General features: G+C 43.7%; 1 protein-coding gene across 4 annotated transcripts in view; it reads left to right on the plus strand.

Moving 5' to 3' along the window:
- AKAP8L (A-kinase anchoring protein 8 like) overlaps positions 1 to 16652 on the plus strand; it is a 28720-nt gene extending 12068 nt beyond the window's left edge. For all 4 annotated transcript variants that reach the window (XM_072947490.1, XM_072947492.1, XM_072947491.1 and 1 more), the window contains 9 exons: positions 30 to 126; positions 210 to 280; positions 649 to 712; positions 1604 to 1712; positions 3166 to 3307; positions 3396 to 3501; positions 3738 to 3868; positions 16067 to 16162; positions 16265 to 16652. In XM_072947490.1, coding sequence (XP_072803591.1) covers positions 30 to 126; positions 210 to 280; positions 649 to 712; positions 1604 to 1712; positions 3166 to 3307; positions 3396 to 3501; positions 3738 to 3868; positions 16067 to 16162; positions 16265 to 16579 — 1131 coding nt within the window. In that variant the 3' untranslated portion in view covers positions 16580 to 16652. The remainder of the gene's footprint in view (positions 1 to 29; positions 127 to 209; positions 281 to 648; positions 713 to 1603; positions 1713 to 3165; positions 3308 to 3395; positions 3502 to 3737; positions 3869 to 16066; positions 16163 to 16264) is intronic.
- The last annotated feature ends 79 nt before the right edge of the window (positions 16653 to 16731 follow it).

Genomic DNA, 16731 nt, shown 5'->3' on the forward strand with positions numbered 1-16731 from the left:
CCTGACCTGGCTCCCTCTTTCTGACCCAGACCAAGAAAAAGAAGAGAAAGCAATGCGGCAGTCCCGACGAGCCGGACAGCAAAGCCACCCGGACAGACTGCTCTGATAACAGTGATTCAGATAATGGTGAGCCTGGGCACTGGGTCCCTGCCCCCGGGCCTCTGCCCCGTGGGGCTCCTGGGCTGAGCTTGTCTCTTCTTACCTTTCAGATGAGGGTACTGAGGGGGAAGCTGCAGAGGGCACTGAAGGCACCGAGGCTGTGGACAAGGGCTTCAGAGCAGTAAGTGGCCCCAGCCCTGCACTCTCTGTCTGCAGATGAGGCCTGTGAACAGTGGGCTGCCTGAGCCCCGGTGCCATAGAACAGGCCTCTCCACGGGAGCTGCAGTCCAGCCTGAGTTAGCTCTGTGTGCACACACGACTAGCACAAGGAGGCAGAGGTCTAGTAGAGAGCACGGGCTGCCAGCAGGCCACTGAGCCAGAGGGTGCATTTTCTTATGAGAAAACAGCAGAATGAGTCTGTGTGCAAGGGCTCTTGGGAGGATGTGAGGCTTTTGGCTCAGTGCCTGGCCTGTAGCAGGGCCTTGTCCTTACAGCCATCATGAACAACTGCACATGCTTTAACATTGAATTTTTGAAATTGTGTCTTAGGAAGGAGAGGATGAAGATGGAAAAGAGGAGGGGAAGGAAGAAGGCAAAGAGGATGCAGAGAAGGGTGAGTCTTCTGAGTGGCACGGGTGCTGGGGTGGCTCTTCCAGGTGCTTGTGGTGGGAGGGGGTCTGGCTGAGGGCAGGGTTGTGGCAGAAATGCCAGCTTGGGCCGTCCTTTATGTGGCTGGGTATGTGCTGGTAGGGGGCTCCTCTTCCTCTACCCCCTTTGCACTCTGCCCCTATTCTTCCCAGGCAGAGGCTATGGGTGGCGATGGCCCCTGCCTAGCACACTGGTTTTGCCTTCAGGTTGGGGCAGCAAGCCAAAGCGTGGGGGAACCCCAGGCAAACCCCCTGCCCTGAGGCCCTCAGTAACATGCAGTTCCAAGTCCTCGGTGGCTGTTGTCCAAGCTGGGACCCTTGGTGCAGTTTTTACGGCTCTGGTTTGCGTGTCCTCCCTTAGCGCCTCTACAGCCCCCGTTGGGAATCCGTGTCCCCCTATTCGAGTGATGAGCGCCAGCAGGTACCTGACAGTCAATCCAGCCTTAGCCCACTTGCCGCGGTGCCCAGTGTGGGGTGGGCAGGGCCATGTGAGCTTTGGGGTCTTTATCCTTGGGGTCTGCACTTAGGCTGCAGCCAAGGCCTTCCTACATCCTGCCACCTGACCCCTTGAACTTATGCCAGTGTCCCCACCAAGACAGCCTCTCTTTACCTTCCAGCCTCCCTGTGGCCCACTCTGTAGAGTGTGAGTGTCCTGGAAAGTGGTGGAGTCAGCATGGGTTCTCCCATCTTCAGGGCCTAGGCCAAAATCACTCCCTGCCCATCCCAGGGTACCCAGCTCTGCTCGCAGCCAGAGGCCTTATTCGGACAGCTGCTCTCAAAGCGGACCCTCTGAAGTAGACGGTGGGTGATCCAGCCAGAGGTCACAAACTGGTGACTGTGACCCTCTGCTCCCACAGGGGCCCTGAGCACCCAGGATGAGAGTGGCCAGACCAAGCACAAGTTGCAGGCAGGCAAGAAGAGCCAGGATAAGCAGAAAAAGCGGCAGCGAGACCGCATGGTGGAAAGGTAACCAGCTTCCCACCACCCCTTTGCCTCTGCCTCGCTCTGGGGCTGCCTCCAGGAGAGCAGGGCCATGGCTCTGCTGCCTCGCCGCCCTCTGGCCTCCCTTGGGAGCCGCAACCTGCTCGGCCGTGCATGGACCCTGCTTTCTGCCAGGCCTAGCTCCCAAGGCCTGATTCGTCCCCCTGCCCCTCTGCGGCCGCCTGGCGACCGCTAGCGTCTTTGGCCTGAGACCTGACACTGCTCAGCACCGTTGCCCAGAAGCTCCGGCGCTAGGTCACTCGGCGCACGAGCCCAGAGGTGCACTGGGGGCCTGATGCCCCTGCGGGAGGGGGCCAGCTCATCAGAGACTCGAGGTCCAAGGCGCCTGTGCCATCCCAGCTAGCTGCCAAGAGGCCGCCACCGCGCCCAGAAGAGATGGCAGCACCTGTGGGCTGTGGCAGCCTCGGGCCTGCCCTCTGCCCTGCCCGCCGGCCCCGTCAGGCCGGGCCTGTCTGCGGCTGAGCCCTTCACGCCCCTTGGTCGGGTCTGTCTGCCCTCAGGGCTCCCGCACTGGCGCTTGCCTCCTCCTCCTCCGCCTCAGACTCTTGCTCTTGCTGGACCTTCCTCAGCCTCGCCGGCGCCCGGCCCCTGGGCTCTCCAGACAAAGCTGACCCCGTGGCCCAGATAAGGACGTCCGGCAGAGGTAGGGACCTGCCCCGAGGCCTCGGTGGCGGCTGGCCTCCTCCGCCCCTTGCCACGGCGGCCTGCTCCAGCCCAGGCCCCAGACCCCGGGCTTCTGCTGTGGACACCAGGCCCAGACAGAGCACCTCGCTCAGGTGACTCCAGGCTGCCCTCTGGCAGGCCAGGCGGGCACCCTCCTTCCAGCTCAGACTGGTCTCTTCTCAGAAGAGGAAGATGAGGCAGCAGGTGCCCAGGCCTGCTTGCCTCCCATCCCTCCCGACACCACCCCCAAGCATTCTGAGCAGAGGATGGGCTGGGCCTTTCAGTCCCTCAGACCCCAGAAGGAAGATGCAGCACCTTTTCGGGCCCTGCCTCAGGACTGCGTACTCCACTCTGCACCTCAGGGCCACCTGGCTCACGCCAGGGCGTCCTTCCTTCTGATCCCCAGCTGGGCCAAGTACACAAGCTCCCGCCCAGCCTTGGTAGAGAGGCCGTCCGGCAACCTTCCAGCGACTCCTTGCCTGTTGCAGCAGCTGCTGCCTCAGGGTTCAGCCTCCTGCCGTGGGAAGGAAAAGCTCCTCCCTGTCCCTTATGTTGCAGTAACTGCAGCCTGCAGACTTTCTGTCCCTTTCTACTCCCAACCCCACTGGTCCCAGCCTGTCCCCCTGCTGGGACCGCACTTCAGAGGCCTGTGAGCAAGGCCTGTTACAGGGCTCGCAGCTGGGTTGGGTGAGGCGGCAGCACTGTTCCCTAAGGCCCTCTCGATTCTCAGCCTCTCATTTCCCTCCTGTGACAGGATCCAGTTTGTGTGTTCTCTCTGCAAATACCGGACCTTTTACGAGGATGAGATGGCCAGCCACCTCGACAGCAAGTTTCACAAGGAACACTTTAAGTACGTAGGCACCAAGCTCCCCAAGCAGACGGCTGACTTCCTGCAGGTGAGCCTTGGACTGGTACAGCTGCTCTTACCCTCAGGACATAGAGCAGCCCATGCAAACCTTGATACCTCCTTGATATCTCTGGCAGGAGTACGTCACCAACAAGACCAAGAAGACAGAGGAGCTCCGAAAAACAGTGGAGGACCTTGATGGTCTGATCCAGCAGATCTACAGAGACCAAGATCTGACCCAAGGTGAGGAGGTTCCGTCCCACTTCTGTCAGTCAAGGCCTCAGCCTTCCCTCCTCTGGTTCTCAGAGTGGGGTCACGACACCCCTCTGTTCCCCCAGGGAGGGTCAGTGAGAACAGCCTCAGGCCCACGTGGAAGTGGCAGGGCGAGGTGAGGAGTTGATCTGGTGTTTTCCCCAAACTCCTGAGTTCTTCTCAGGTGCCTGGGACCAGTGGCTACTCCCTTCTTCTCCCCTCTGCAGAAATTGCCATGGAGCATTTTGTGAAGAAGGTAGAGGCAGCCCACTGTGCAGCCTGTGACCTCTTCATTCCCATGCAGTTTGGGATCATCCAGAAGCACCTCAAGACCATGGATCACAACCGGAACCGCAGGGTGAGTGGCCACCAGTGCCCTCCCACCATCCTGTGGGTTGACTGAATGAGGCTGTTGGGGAGGTTCTGAGGTTATAAGTTCCTCAGGGAGGTGAGGAACTGTGGGGCCTGCAGGGGCAGGCAGATAACAGACATTTCTAGCCCAGTGCAGTCAACACAGCTACAGAGAGAGTTGGGAAATGGGACTGTACCTGGCAGGTGGTGGCATCAGATCCAGATCTTAAGGATAGTAGGCTGTGGGTTATGGGGACCTCCTTGTGCATAGAGGCCAACGGCCAGATTAGGTTCAGAAACCAAATAGGGAGAAGTGTATGGTGGACATGTAGTTGGAGGAGGCATTGGACTTAAGAGGTTCACAAGGGCTGGGCAGAGGGGCCTGGTCTTTCTCCTACAGGCACCAAAGTTTTAAAGTGGGGACTAGTAGGATTAGAGTTGGTGTTGGCTTAGAAACTTTGGGCGCCTGGTGTGGGAGGGAGGCGGAGGCCAATGAGGGGCTGCTGCAGTATCAAGACAGAGGTGTGCCTCCACCTTAGAGATGAAGAGATGGGCAGGAGAGAAGAGCTGTTTAAGGAAGTAAATTGGAAGTCAGCATGAGGGAGTGACCAGAAGTCTGGGATGTCTCATTTCTGGCTTGTTTAATTGGTGGACAGTGGTGCCACTTAAACGGGGAGGGCAGTATATGGTACAGGAAAAGGAGCAAGTTTGGCAAGAAATTGAACAAAGTCTTGTTTTGCAGTGTATCCCCAGTGCCTAGCACAGTAGTCAGAGTAGGTGGCTTTTTTTTCAGTTGAATGAGTGACATCCTGAGTTAGAGGTGGCTGTTAGAGATCAGGTTGGCGTGGTAGGGCTATGCAATAGGGAGAGAGCTGAGAGACCCAGGACCAGGTCTGGGCTAGAGAGGCTTGGCTGTTGTTCTGGAGGAGGCTGATGGGATTTATGAGCAAATGAAAGCAGCCAAGTGGAGTGTAGGAAGTAGAATTTCTCACTTTTTCGATGCCCATCAAATTCGTCTCTGGACTTTCTCAGTGCAGGGATTCTCAACAGTGGGATGGGCTTAGAGATCTGGCGTGGGTAGTTGATGAGATTCAGGATTGGCATATGCCATTGAAAGATCTGAAAAGATAATAAGGAAAATGTCCATTGGCTTTGGCAACAGAGAAGCTATAGGAATCTTGCCAAAGTGAGGCTCTTGGGTTGAGAGCTGATAGGAGGCAGAAAGAGAGTATAGAGCAGATTGAGAGGATAGACAGTGCATGGTATTAAAACTTGGAAAATCTAGGTGAAGTGAATGATAGCTAGCAAAATATAAGCTCAAAATTGATTCTAAAGCAATTTGAAAAAAGAAAACAATAGTCATAACAACTAGTAACCATGGAAGAGTTTGGAAGGCTGATAGAAGATACTTTGAAGGTACCAGAAGTGGTGGTTTGTAAAAAGAATTTGGATACAGTTTAAATTTTAAAAATTTCAGACTTAGAAATGAATAAAAAGCTTATTATTGTTATTGTTGTTGTTGTTATTGTTTTGGTAATGGATTTATTTAGATAAAATTTTCAAACCATGCAGTTCACCCATGTAAGATGTACAAGTCAGTAGTTTTTAACATGTTCAGTTATGCAACTATCACCATGGTCAATTATAGAACATTTTCATCACCTCAAAAAGAAACTCACACCCTTTAGCTATCACTCCCCAACCCCCATGTTCCCCCAGCCTTAGGCAACCACTAATCTACTATCTTTCCCATGTATTTGCTTATTCTGGACATTTCATCTAAATGGAATCACACAGTATGCAGTCTTCTGTGTTCAGTTTCTTCCGCTTAGCATTTGTTCAAGTTTCATCCACATTGTAGCGTGTATCAGAACTTCCTTCCTTTATACTGCTTAAAAATATTCTCTTGTGTGGATATACACCACATTTAGTGTATCCATTCTTAGAATTTGGATTGTTTCCAACTCTTGGTTATTATGAATAATACTGTTATGATGCAAGTTTTTGTATGGGCATATATTTTCATTTCTCTTAGACAGGAGTGGCATGTCTGGGTCAAACAGTAACACTTTAACTTGTTGAGAAGCTGCCAGACCGTTTTCCAAAGTGGCTGTACATTTTATATCCCCATCAGCAATGTACGAGAGTTCTGATTTATTCACATCTCACAACATTTGTAATAATCTGATTTTGATTCCAGCCATTCTAGTGGATATGAAGTGGTATCCGTTTTATTTTTCATTTGCATTTCCCTGATAACTGACTAATAATGTTGAGCATCTTTTTCATGGGCTTGTTGGCCATTTGCCTGTCTTGGAGCTGAAGAAATGTCTGTTCAGATACTTTTTTTTTTAATTGTGTAGTCTTTTTGAGTTAAGATTTCTTTATATATTCTAGATACAAGTCCCTTATCGGACATAATGATTTGCAAATATTTTCTCCCATTCTATGGATTATTTTTTCATCTTCTTGATGTGTCTTTGCACCATAAAAGTTTACTTTTGATGAAGTCCAGTTTATCTGTTTTTTTCTTTTTTTCTTTGTGCTTGGGGTATCATATCTAAGAATCCATTGTCAAATAAAAGATCACAAAGATTTACCCTTATGTTTTCTTATAATGAGAGTTTTACAGTTTTAGCTCTTATAGTTTGGATCTTTGATAACATTTGAGTTAATTTTTGTATATGATATAAGGTAAAGGTTCAACTTAATTTTGGTCCATGTGATTTTCTAGGTGTAGCAACACTATTGAAGAAACTATTCTTTCCCTATTTAATGATCATGCACCATTGTCAAAAGTCAGTTGACCATGGCTACATGGGTTTATTTCTGGACTCTTTAATTCTGTTTTCTATGTTTTTCCTTACGCCAGCACCACACTGTAGCTTTGTAGTGAGATTTAAGATCAGAAAGTGTGACTCCTCCAACTCTGTTCCTTTTTTTCAGGACTGTTTTGGCTATTCTGTGTTCCTTTAGCTTCCATGAGTCTTAGGACCAATGTGTCAGTTCCTTCAAAGAAGACAGCTAGTATTCTGAAAGGACTGTGTTCAATTTCTATATCAATTTGGGGAGTACTGCCATCTCAGCAATATAAAGTCTTCCAGTCCATGAATATGGGATGTCATTCCATTTATTTAGATCTTCCTTAATCTTTTTGAACAATGTTTTGTAGTTTTCATTGTGTAGGTTTTTTATAACTTTTTTGGTTGTTGTTAAATCTGTTCTTAAGTATTTATTTTTGATACTATTACGAGTGGAATTATTTTCTGTAATTTTATTTCTGGATTGTTCTTTGTGTATGTATCAAAATACAGTTGATTTTTGTATGTTGATACTGTAACCTGTAACCTCACTGAATTTGTTTACTAATTCTAAATAGTTTTTTAGTGGATTCCTTAGAATTTTCTGCATACAAGATCAGTCATCTACAAATAGAGACAGTTTACTTCCTTTCCAGTCTGGATCCTGTTTAATCTTTTTTTGTTGTTTAATTGCCCTGGCTAGAACATCCAACACAGTTTGAAGAGCAATGTCTTCCTTCTCCTAATCTTGCACCAGTCTTTGATCAATATGTATGATGTTAGCTGTGGATTTTTCATAGGTGTCTTTTATCTGGTTGCTGAATTCCCTTCTATTACTATCTTGTTGAATGTTTTTATCCTGGAAGGGTATTGGATTTTGTCAAATGCTTTTTCTGCATTTATTGAGATGATCATGTGGTTTTTGTTTTTTATTCTGTTAGTATGGTATACATTGATTAGGGGGTATTAAACCACCCTTGCATTCCTGGGGAAAATCCTACTAAGTTACAGTATATAATTCTTTTTCTATGCTTTTGGACTGGGTTTGTTAGTATTTTATTGAGAATGTTTGCATCTGTATTCATAAGAGATACTGGTCTATGTTGTGATGTCTTTGGTTTTGATATCAAGGTAATTATGGCCTCAGAGAATGAGTTGGGAAGTTTTCCCTCCTGTTTTTTGGAAGAGTTTGTGAAGAACTGGTATTCTTTTTAAGAGTTTGGTAGAATTTGCCTGTGAAGCCATCTGGACCTAGGCTTTTCTTTGTGGGTAGCTTTTTAAATTACTAACTCTATTTCTTTACTTTTTTTTTTAACTTTTTTTATTGAGTTATAGTCATTTTACAATGTTGTGTCAAATTCCAGTGTAGAGCACAATTTTTCAGTTACACATGAGCATACATATATTCATTGTGACATTTTTTTTTCCACTGTGAGCTACCACAAGATCTTGTACATTTCCCTGTGCTGTATCAGTTTCTTTACTTGTTATTTGTCTGTTTAGATTTTTCTGTTTCTTCTTGAGTCAGTTTCAGTAATTTGTGTCCTTCTAGAAGTATGTCCATTTCATGTTATCCAATTTACTAGCATACATTTATTTCTAGTGTTCCTTTTTAATCCTTTTTTTTTCAGTAATGTCAATAGTCCCCTTCTTTCATTTCTGACTCCTGTAGTTTGAGTCTTCTTTTCTTGGTCAGTTTTGCTAAAGATTTGTTAATTTTGTTCATGAAAAATAACAAACTCTTGGTTTCATTGATTTTTTTTTCTTCTTTTGTTTTTCTGGTCTCTGCTTCATTGATTGCCACTCTGATTTTGCTTGCTTTAGATTTAGTTTGCTGTTCTTTTCTCTAGTTTCTTAAGGTGGAAGTTTAGGTCATTGGTTTATGATTTTCTATTTTAATGTAAACATTTATAGGTATAAATTTTCCTCTGAGTACTACTTTCAACGTATGCCATAATTTTGGTGTATTGTATCCTCATTTCCATTTATCCCAAGGTATTTTCTGATTTCCCTCTATTTTTCTTAGACTCATTACTTATTTAGTAGTTTGTGATTTAATGTTTGCATATTTGTGAATTTCCCAAATTCCTTTCTGTTACTGATTTCTAATTTTATTCAGTGTGGTCAGAGAATATACGTTGTTATTTCAGTCCTTTTAAATTTGCTGAGGCTCATTCTGTGGCCCTAGTATATGGTCTTTTGTGTGCCTTGTGCACTTGAGAAGAATGGATGTCTGTTGTTGTTGGATGGAGTGTTCTATAGACAATCTTTTATGCCTGTTTGGTTTTCTAGTGTAGTTCAAGCCTTTAAGTTCCTTGTTGATCTTCTGCCAAGTTGTTCTATACATTATTGACAGTGGGATATTGAAATCTCCAGTGATTGTTGAATTGTCTCTTTCTCCCTTCATTCTGTCAGTTTTTTTGTTTGTTTGTTTGTTTTGGGCGGGGGGGGCGGTTATTAGAGATACTTGTTTATTTTTAGTAGAGGTGCTGGGGATTGAACACAAGACCTTATGCATGCTAAACTTGCACTTTACCACTAAGCTATTCCCTCCGTGCTCTGTTAGTTTTTGTTTTATGTATTCTGGTGCTCTGTTGTTAGATGTATCTATATTACAATTGTTATATCCTCCTGATGTGCTACCCTTTTATCATTGTAAAATGTCCCTTTCCATATTAGTAACGCTTTTTCTTTTACGCTCTTTTGTCTGATACTAGTATAGCCAGTTTAGCTTTCTTATGGTTGATGTTTGTATGTCTTTTTCCATTCTTTTCCTTTTTGTGTATTTCTATCTTTGAATCTATTGGATCTAAAGAGTGTCTCCTGTGGACTAACATATAATTGAATCTTGCTTTTCTATCCAGTTGGATAATCTCTGCCTTTCAATTGGATTATTTAATCCATTCACATTTAATGTTATTATTGCTATTATTAGATTTACTTCTGTTCTATTTCCCCTTTATTGCTTTCTTTTGTATTAAATGAGGTTTGTTTTTGTTTTTTTTTTTTAGTGTAACATTTTAATTTCTTTAACGGTTTTTTTGCATTACATTTTTGGGAAGTATTTTCTTAGTGGTTTCTCTAGGTTTTACCTTATACATAGTAACTTTTCAAATTCTCCTTCAGATACAATAACTTCATTTCAGTGAGATTAAGTTAATCCTATGTCCCTCTCTACATAGGAGGTTTTTGTTGTATAAAGTAGTACATTTATATGTGTTACAAACCCAATAATGTAATATAACATACATAATTCTTACTTTATATGATTTGTCTTTTAAGGAAGGTGGCAGAAGAAAGGAGAGCACTTACGTATTTCTACCTTTTGTTATCGTAGCCTTTTTATTGCTCTTTTTCAGTTTTCTTCATTTGGACTCTTCCTTTGCATTAGTTACCGCCTGTAGTCATTTCCATATTAGCCCAATACTGTTTCATTCCCCCAACCTTTGTGCTGTTATTGGCAAATATATTACATTTCTCTATGTTATAGATGACATAATACAATTTTATATATTTATATTTAGAACTATATATATTTTTTAAATATTTAAATATAGTTTTATACAACTGCTTTTTAAATCAGTTGAGAAGACAGGAAAAGAAATGTGCATTTATAGCATCTTTTGTAATTGCATAATTACTTTTATTGTTCTTTCATGTGGATTTGCATTATTGTCCGGGATCACTTCCTTTTAGCTTGAAGAACTTCCTTTGATATTTTGTGTAAGGTCTGCTAGCAGCAAATTCTCTCAGTTCTTTGTTGTGGAATGTCATTATTTCACTTTCATTTTTGAAAAATAGCTTTGTTTGGCATAGGACTTTTGGTTGACAGTTTTTTTCTTTGAGCATTTTAAGTATCTTATCCCACTGCCTTCTGGCCTCGTTTCTGAAGAGAAGTCAGCTTTAATGTTGTTGGTGTTCCCTTTTAAGTGATGATTCATTTTTCTCTTGCTGCTTTCAGGATTCTTCCCTTTTCTTTGGCTCTTAGCATTTTTATTATAATGTGTATTTTTGTGAATCTTTTTGTGCTTATTTGGAGTTCATTGAGCTTCTTGGATGTGTAGATTAGTTTTTCGTCAGATTTGGGCCTTGTACAACCATTACTTTTTCATTTATTTTTTCTTTCTCTTTTTTCTTTTCTTCTGGTACTCCCATTTATGGATATGTTGGGTCATAATGGTATCCAGGGTTGTCTGAAACTATTCATTTTTCTTCATTATTTTTCACTCTGTCCTTCAGATTGTATGGTCTCTACCAATCTACAGATTTGCCAGTTCTGCTAGTTCAAATCTACTATTGTGCTCTTCTAGTGAAAGTGAATTTTTCATTTCAATTAATTGTATTTTTCAGCTCCAAGATTTGTATTTGTTTATTTCTTTATAATTTCTGTCCCTTTATTGATATTTCCTATTTGATGAGACAGTGTCATTATACCTTTTACTTCTTCAAGCATGGTTCCTTTTAGTTCTTTAAACGTATTTATAATGGCTGTTTTGAAATCTTAGCAGACGTTTGGCTACTGGCACAGGCAGTTTCTGTTGCCTGCCTTTTTTCCTGAGTGTGGATCAGAGCTTCCTTTGCATGCCTCATAATTTTTTGTTGGAAACTATATGTTTTAGGTAACATATTGTGGCAGCTATTGGTACTAGTCCTCTTCTGCTCCAGATCTTGTTATTGTATTTGCTTATCTGTTCAATGACTAGTCAAATTAGTATAGTGAAGCTTCTTTCATCCCGACAGTGTGAAGCTTCTGATTCTGTGCCTTGGAAGAGGAAGCCATGGGCCAGTGCACAGCCACCCTGGGATGACAGTGATTTCCGTAGGGCTCTATTTGCCTTTTTCCCATGCTGTACCAAGCTGGTAATCTCCACAAGTTGTTGGCTGATTGCTCTGTTGTTTTCAACAATGCCTAGAGGCATTAAATTGCTCTAATCCAATTAAATTGCTCTAATCCAATTACATTGCATTAATCCAATCAAATTTAGGCTTCTTTACAGGGATGGTTTTTTGAGGTCATTGTCTGAGGTTTATTCTGAGCCCAGGGAGGCTCTTCTTGTCTGTTTTACTGGTTTTCTCTGGTAACCTGGATAGCCTTGTATTAATTTAATTTGTGTTGCTGTCAAATCTACCAGTCTCCTTGTAATTGCTTTTCTCTATATCCTCCAATGTTTGAGAGATCCCTTAGTCTTGAACTTCCCCACACTTTGGAAAATGAACTAAGTTCCTTTGGGAAGAGATTTGGGAATTCATTGTTTTGTTTTACAACATGCCTTTCCCCCTGGGCAACCTCTCTGAGCCTAGTCTTCTGAGCTGGAGGTGGGGACAAGAGTGCTTCTCTTTGACTGCAGTTTTAGAAGAGATGGGGTGTGGGAACAGCTGTAGCCTCTGGTTGACTTGGTTTGGTTTTCCTCTCTGGGCGTGGAACTCTGCTTTATGAACAAGCCAGGGCTAGGGCAGTGTAAAACCCGGTGTTCTCAGCATGCCATGCTGAAGGTCAAGCCCCCATTCCATGAGTGGGACTAGACAGAAGATAGCCCCCACCTCTCAGCTGAACTTGCCCAGAACTTAGCCTCAGCAGCAGGTAGTTAGGGGCAGGATGAGAAATGTTGACACCCTCCCTCTCCTGGGAAGGTGTGTCCCTCAACTGTGATGAGCTGGGTGGAGAGGGAGGCCTGTGCTCTTGACAGCACGTCTAGAGTAGATTTTCTTCACTAAGCTGTATGTTCTTTAGGATCATTTTCAGAGACTTTAAATGGCTTTTTTTTTTTTTTATAGTCTTTATCAGTTTCACTAGGGAGCCAGTTCATGGCACTTCTCAGGCTGCCATGCCAGAAGTCTGTCCTCTAATTAATTTTTAGGAAGCCTTTTTAACCTTAGTTCCAAAGATCTGGTAAGGATAATAACCAAATGAAACTGTAGTTTATTTTATTAAAGAATGAAAGTGCTAAGTAAAATATTTGTAAATGTGCAATACACTATAAGTAAAATTTGTTTCTGGAATACAAGGATGGCTCAGAAATTAGCAACATTATCATTATAAATTACCGGAAATGAAATGAAAATAAAACTGTTTAGATACAAATACTGAGATTATATTCTTAGGAAAGCTGAATGATTCCAGTAAATATTCTTAGAATTAATAGAATTTGGTAAGAGGGTAGGATTCAAGATGATATACCAAAAGTAGTAGTTTTTCTCCATTCTAGTAATAATAACCAGTTAGAAACATAAATGGGGGAAAATGTATTCACAGTAACCACAAAATGTGTGGAATAACTAGGAATGTAGTTTTAAGAAGAAAGGTATGGGATCTTAAACTTCAAGGATATGAATAAAGACTTCAGTGAATGGGGGGAAATACTGTGGGTTTTTTTTCCTTTTTTTTCTTTTTTTAACATTTTTTATTGATTTATAATCATTTTACAATGTTGTGTCAAATTCCAGTGTTCAGCACAATTTTTCAGTCATTCATGGACATATACACACTCATTGTCACATTTTTTTCTCTGTGAGTTATCATAACATTTTGTGTATATTTCCCTGTGCTATACAGTGTAATCTTGTTTATCTATTCTACAATTTTGAAATCCCAGTCTATCCCTTCCCACCCTCCACCCCCCTGGTAAACCACAAGTCTGTATTCTCTGTCCATGAGTCTATTTCTGTCCTGTATTTATGCTTTGTTTTTGTTTGTTTGTTTTTGTTTTTGTTTTTTAGATTCCACATATGAGCGATCTCACATGGTATTTTTCTTTCTCTTTCTGGCTTACTTCACTTAGAATGACATTCTCCAGGAGCATCCATGTTGCTGCAAATGGCATTATGTTGTTGGTTTTTATGGCTGAGTAGTATTCCATTGTATAAATATACCACAGCTTCTTTATCCAGTCACCTGTTGATGGACATTTAGGCTGTTTCCATGTTTTGGCTGTTGTAAATAGTGTTGCTATGAACATTGGGGTGCAGGTGTCATCCTGAAGTAGAGGAAATACTGTGTTCTTAAATGGGAGATTTAATAGCAAAACAAAATGAAGACCATTTCCCCCCATATTAACATGGACTGTGCAATTCCAGTCAAAATCTGGAGAGGAGGACTGGCTGAAATTAAAGTTTTATTTGTAGGGTTAAGTCTAATAGCCAGAAAAATTATACAAAGGTCAGTGAATTCAGGGACTTGCTTTAACAGATTTGTTTTCAATTGTAGTGGCTCTGTAATAACATAAGTGATATTGGTACAGTAATAAAACTGTGGAACCAGAATAGAATCTAATGAAAGATCCCAATATATTTTGGAACTCAATATTGAAGTCAGTGCAGGTCCCTTATCTGAAACCCTAGGACCAGATGTTTTTGAATTAATATTTGGATTTCAGAACAGCTGCATGGTATGATCACTAACATCCCCATCAAGATCTGGGAAAGTGCCTTATAGTTGAGTCATCAGTAATTCTTCAAGTAACTTGCTTAAGTGGGATAAATTAAAATGGTATAAAAATATAATGTCAGCTCATACTTTGCCACCAAATGAATTTTAGGGGGTAAAGTTTTTCCTTTTGAAGAAAAAGATTTGTAGGTAAGGGATTGTAGACGTCTGTGTCAGTTCAATGAGGGAGACAATGGTTTATCTTTTTCTGGAAAGGAAAGTTGGACTCCTATCTCATACCACGTATTAAATTCTCAAAATCTTAAGTGTGGGAAAAAAAAAAACAACCCAGATAGAACATTATTTGTTTACATTGACATTAAAGGAAGCCTTCCTAAGCAAGCTGGGAAACCCAGAAACCACAGCAGAGATGACTTCATAGAAACGCTGGGCAGGTGGCCCAATGTGCATGTCAGAGCACTTGCTGGTGGGCAGGGGAGTGCCATGGGAGGCAGCATACATTCTTTTCACTTTCATCCTACAGTGAAAATACCCAACAGTGCTAACATCTAATGCTGATGGGAGGGAAAAGACAAGTGCACTCTTTTAGTACAGGTGGAAGAAGCACAACTTGTGGCTTTTTTGCAGAGTGCTCAGACACTATCACTTTGGGGAACCTGTTTGGTAGAATTAAAAGTACCAGCATGGAAGTATTGTAAGTTTACTCTGGTGGGATTTGGTTATCATAGCAAAAATCTGAAAACAGTGTAAATGTCTCTCAGTTTGGAGATGTTCTCATGTGTCCAGCTGTGCACCTAGAGGGAGGAGGAGGTGTTGACTAGTGAGAAAGTCACAGAGGAACTGGTCTGTAGTAGTATCCTAATTTGTGCATCTTTAACTTGTTTCATTTCGAGCATGCATGAGGTCTATTAATATTTTTCCCAAGTAATAGAGAAAAATATGTAAAGGAAAAAAAAAGGGTGAAGGGAGGGGAAAGGGAGTAGAAACAGTGAGATGACTGTATGAAATGTGATGTAAAGAGTTGGCTAGGGTTGAGTAGCAGTGCTGGTGGTGAGTTTTCCCACCCCCCCCCATCAGTTTTTTTTTTTTTCTTGCTTATAGCTTTATACTTGCCTTACTTTTATAACAGTGAAAGTAAGAATTGCCCTTCCTTTCACTACCATGAAAACACCTAGCATTTTAGTATAAGTCCTCCCAGAGAAAAAGGGTTCTGGCATGCTACACAGTGTCCCATCACACCTCTTTCTCACTATGCCAGGGGAGAGATGAGCCCTGTTTTAAGGACTGCATGGTGTTCTTCTGAACGTCTGATTTATTTAACCGCTTCTCCACTGCAGAACATTTAGTTCTTTCCAGTTTTCACTACTGCAACCAGTGTGCGTGCATGTTTCCAATTCTAAACTTAGGCCAGATTCTGGGAAGGAATTACTGAGAAATGTTTACTTTTGAGACATTCTGTCAAACTGATTTTCAGAAAATGAACAGTTGAGCCTCTCACCAACAGAGCAGAAATACCTCTTTTCAACCTTTACTGTTAGGGGTATAATTCTTCATCCTGGGAATCCTATGGATTAAAAGGCTGTATATTGCTTAAATACACTGTTTGACATTCGTATTCCTGCTTTTATATCCTCCTTGTTTATCCTAAACAGTTCTTTGCATATAAGGGCTGTTGACCCCTTGTTCTAGATTGCCTGTTTGGTCTTTAGTAGGTTTAATTTGTTCACTGCTTACAACGTTTATGTAAGCAAATCAGATGTCTGCAGTACAGCTGTAAAGACATGTATGTCTTTTATCAGTTACATACAGTAAGTATGGTGTGGAAAGATGGAGAATTGGAGCAAAGATCAAATCAGGTCGTGGCTCCGTGCTTGTACACAAGGGTGCATGTAAGACCTATGCAGTCTGGTTGGAGTCGTTGGCTGTGCTGAGGAGGTGGGCTCTGCCAATCTGACACGGGGAGGGGGGCGCTTTTGGGTGCTCAGAGCAGCCTCTCCAGCCCTGCCTGCCTTGCCCGCAGCTCATGATGGAGCAGTCTAAGAAGTCCTCACTCATGGTGGCTCGTAGCATCCTCAACAACAAGCTCATCAGCAAGAAGCTGGAGCGCTACCTAAAGGTGAGGCTCACGCCCCTGGTACGCCGGCCTGTCCCCAGCCACGGTGCCCAGTCCTGGCCCCGCGGGTCTTCCCTTTCTTCAGTATTGAACCTTTCTCCGCAGGGTGAGAACCCTTTCACCGACAGCCCCGAGGAAGAGAAGGAACAGGAGGAAGCCGAGGGCGGTGGCCTGGATGAGGGGGCACTGGTGGAAGCCTCAGGGGTCGCGAAGGGTGCAGAGGGCGCGCCGGCGCAGCCCCCGGTGCCCCCAGAGCCAGCCCCCGGGGCTGTGTCCCCGCCCCCACCGCCGCCCCCCGAGGAGGAGGAGGAGGCCGTGCCCCTGCTGGGCGGGGCGCTGCAGCGCCAGATTCGAGGCATTCCGGGCCTCGACGTGGCTGACGACGACGACGACGAGGAGGGCGGAGGGGGCGCCCCGTGACCCGGGCCTGGGGCGGGCGGGGCCCGCGTGGCCGAGGCTGGAAGCCGAGCCTAATAAAGTTACTACCATCCCACCTCCTCTTCCTCATTTGTGCTGCTCGGTCGGCGTGGGCAGGTATTGCTGCTGGGCTGTATGTGCCTGCGGGCGGGACC

This window comes from Vicugna pacos, chromosome 22 (assembly GCF_048564905.1).
Source record: "Vicugna pacos chromosome 22, VicPac4, whole genome shotgun sequence".
Lineage (NCBI taxonomy): Eukaryota > Metazoa > Chordata > Mammalia > Artiodactyla > Camelidae > Vicugna > Vicugna pacos.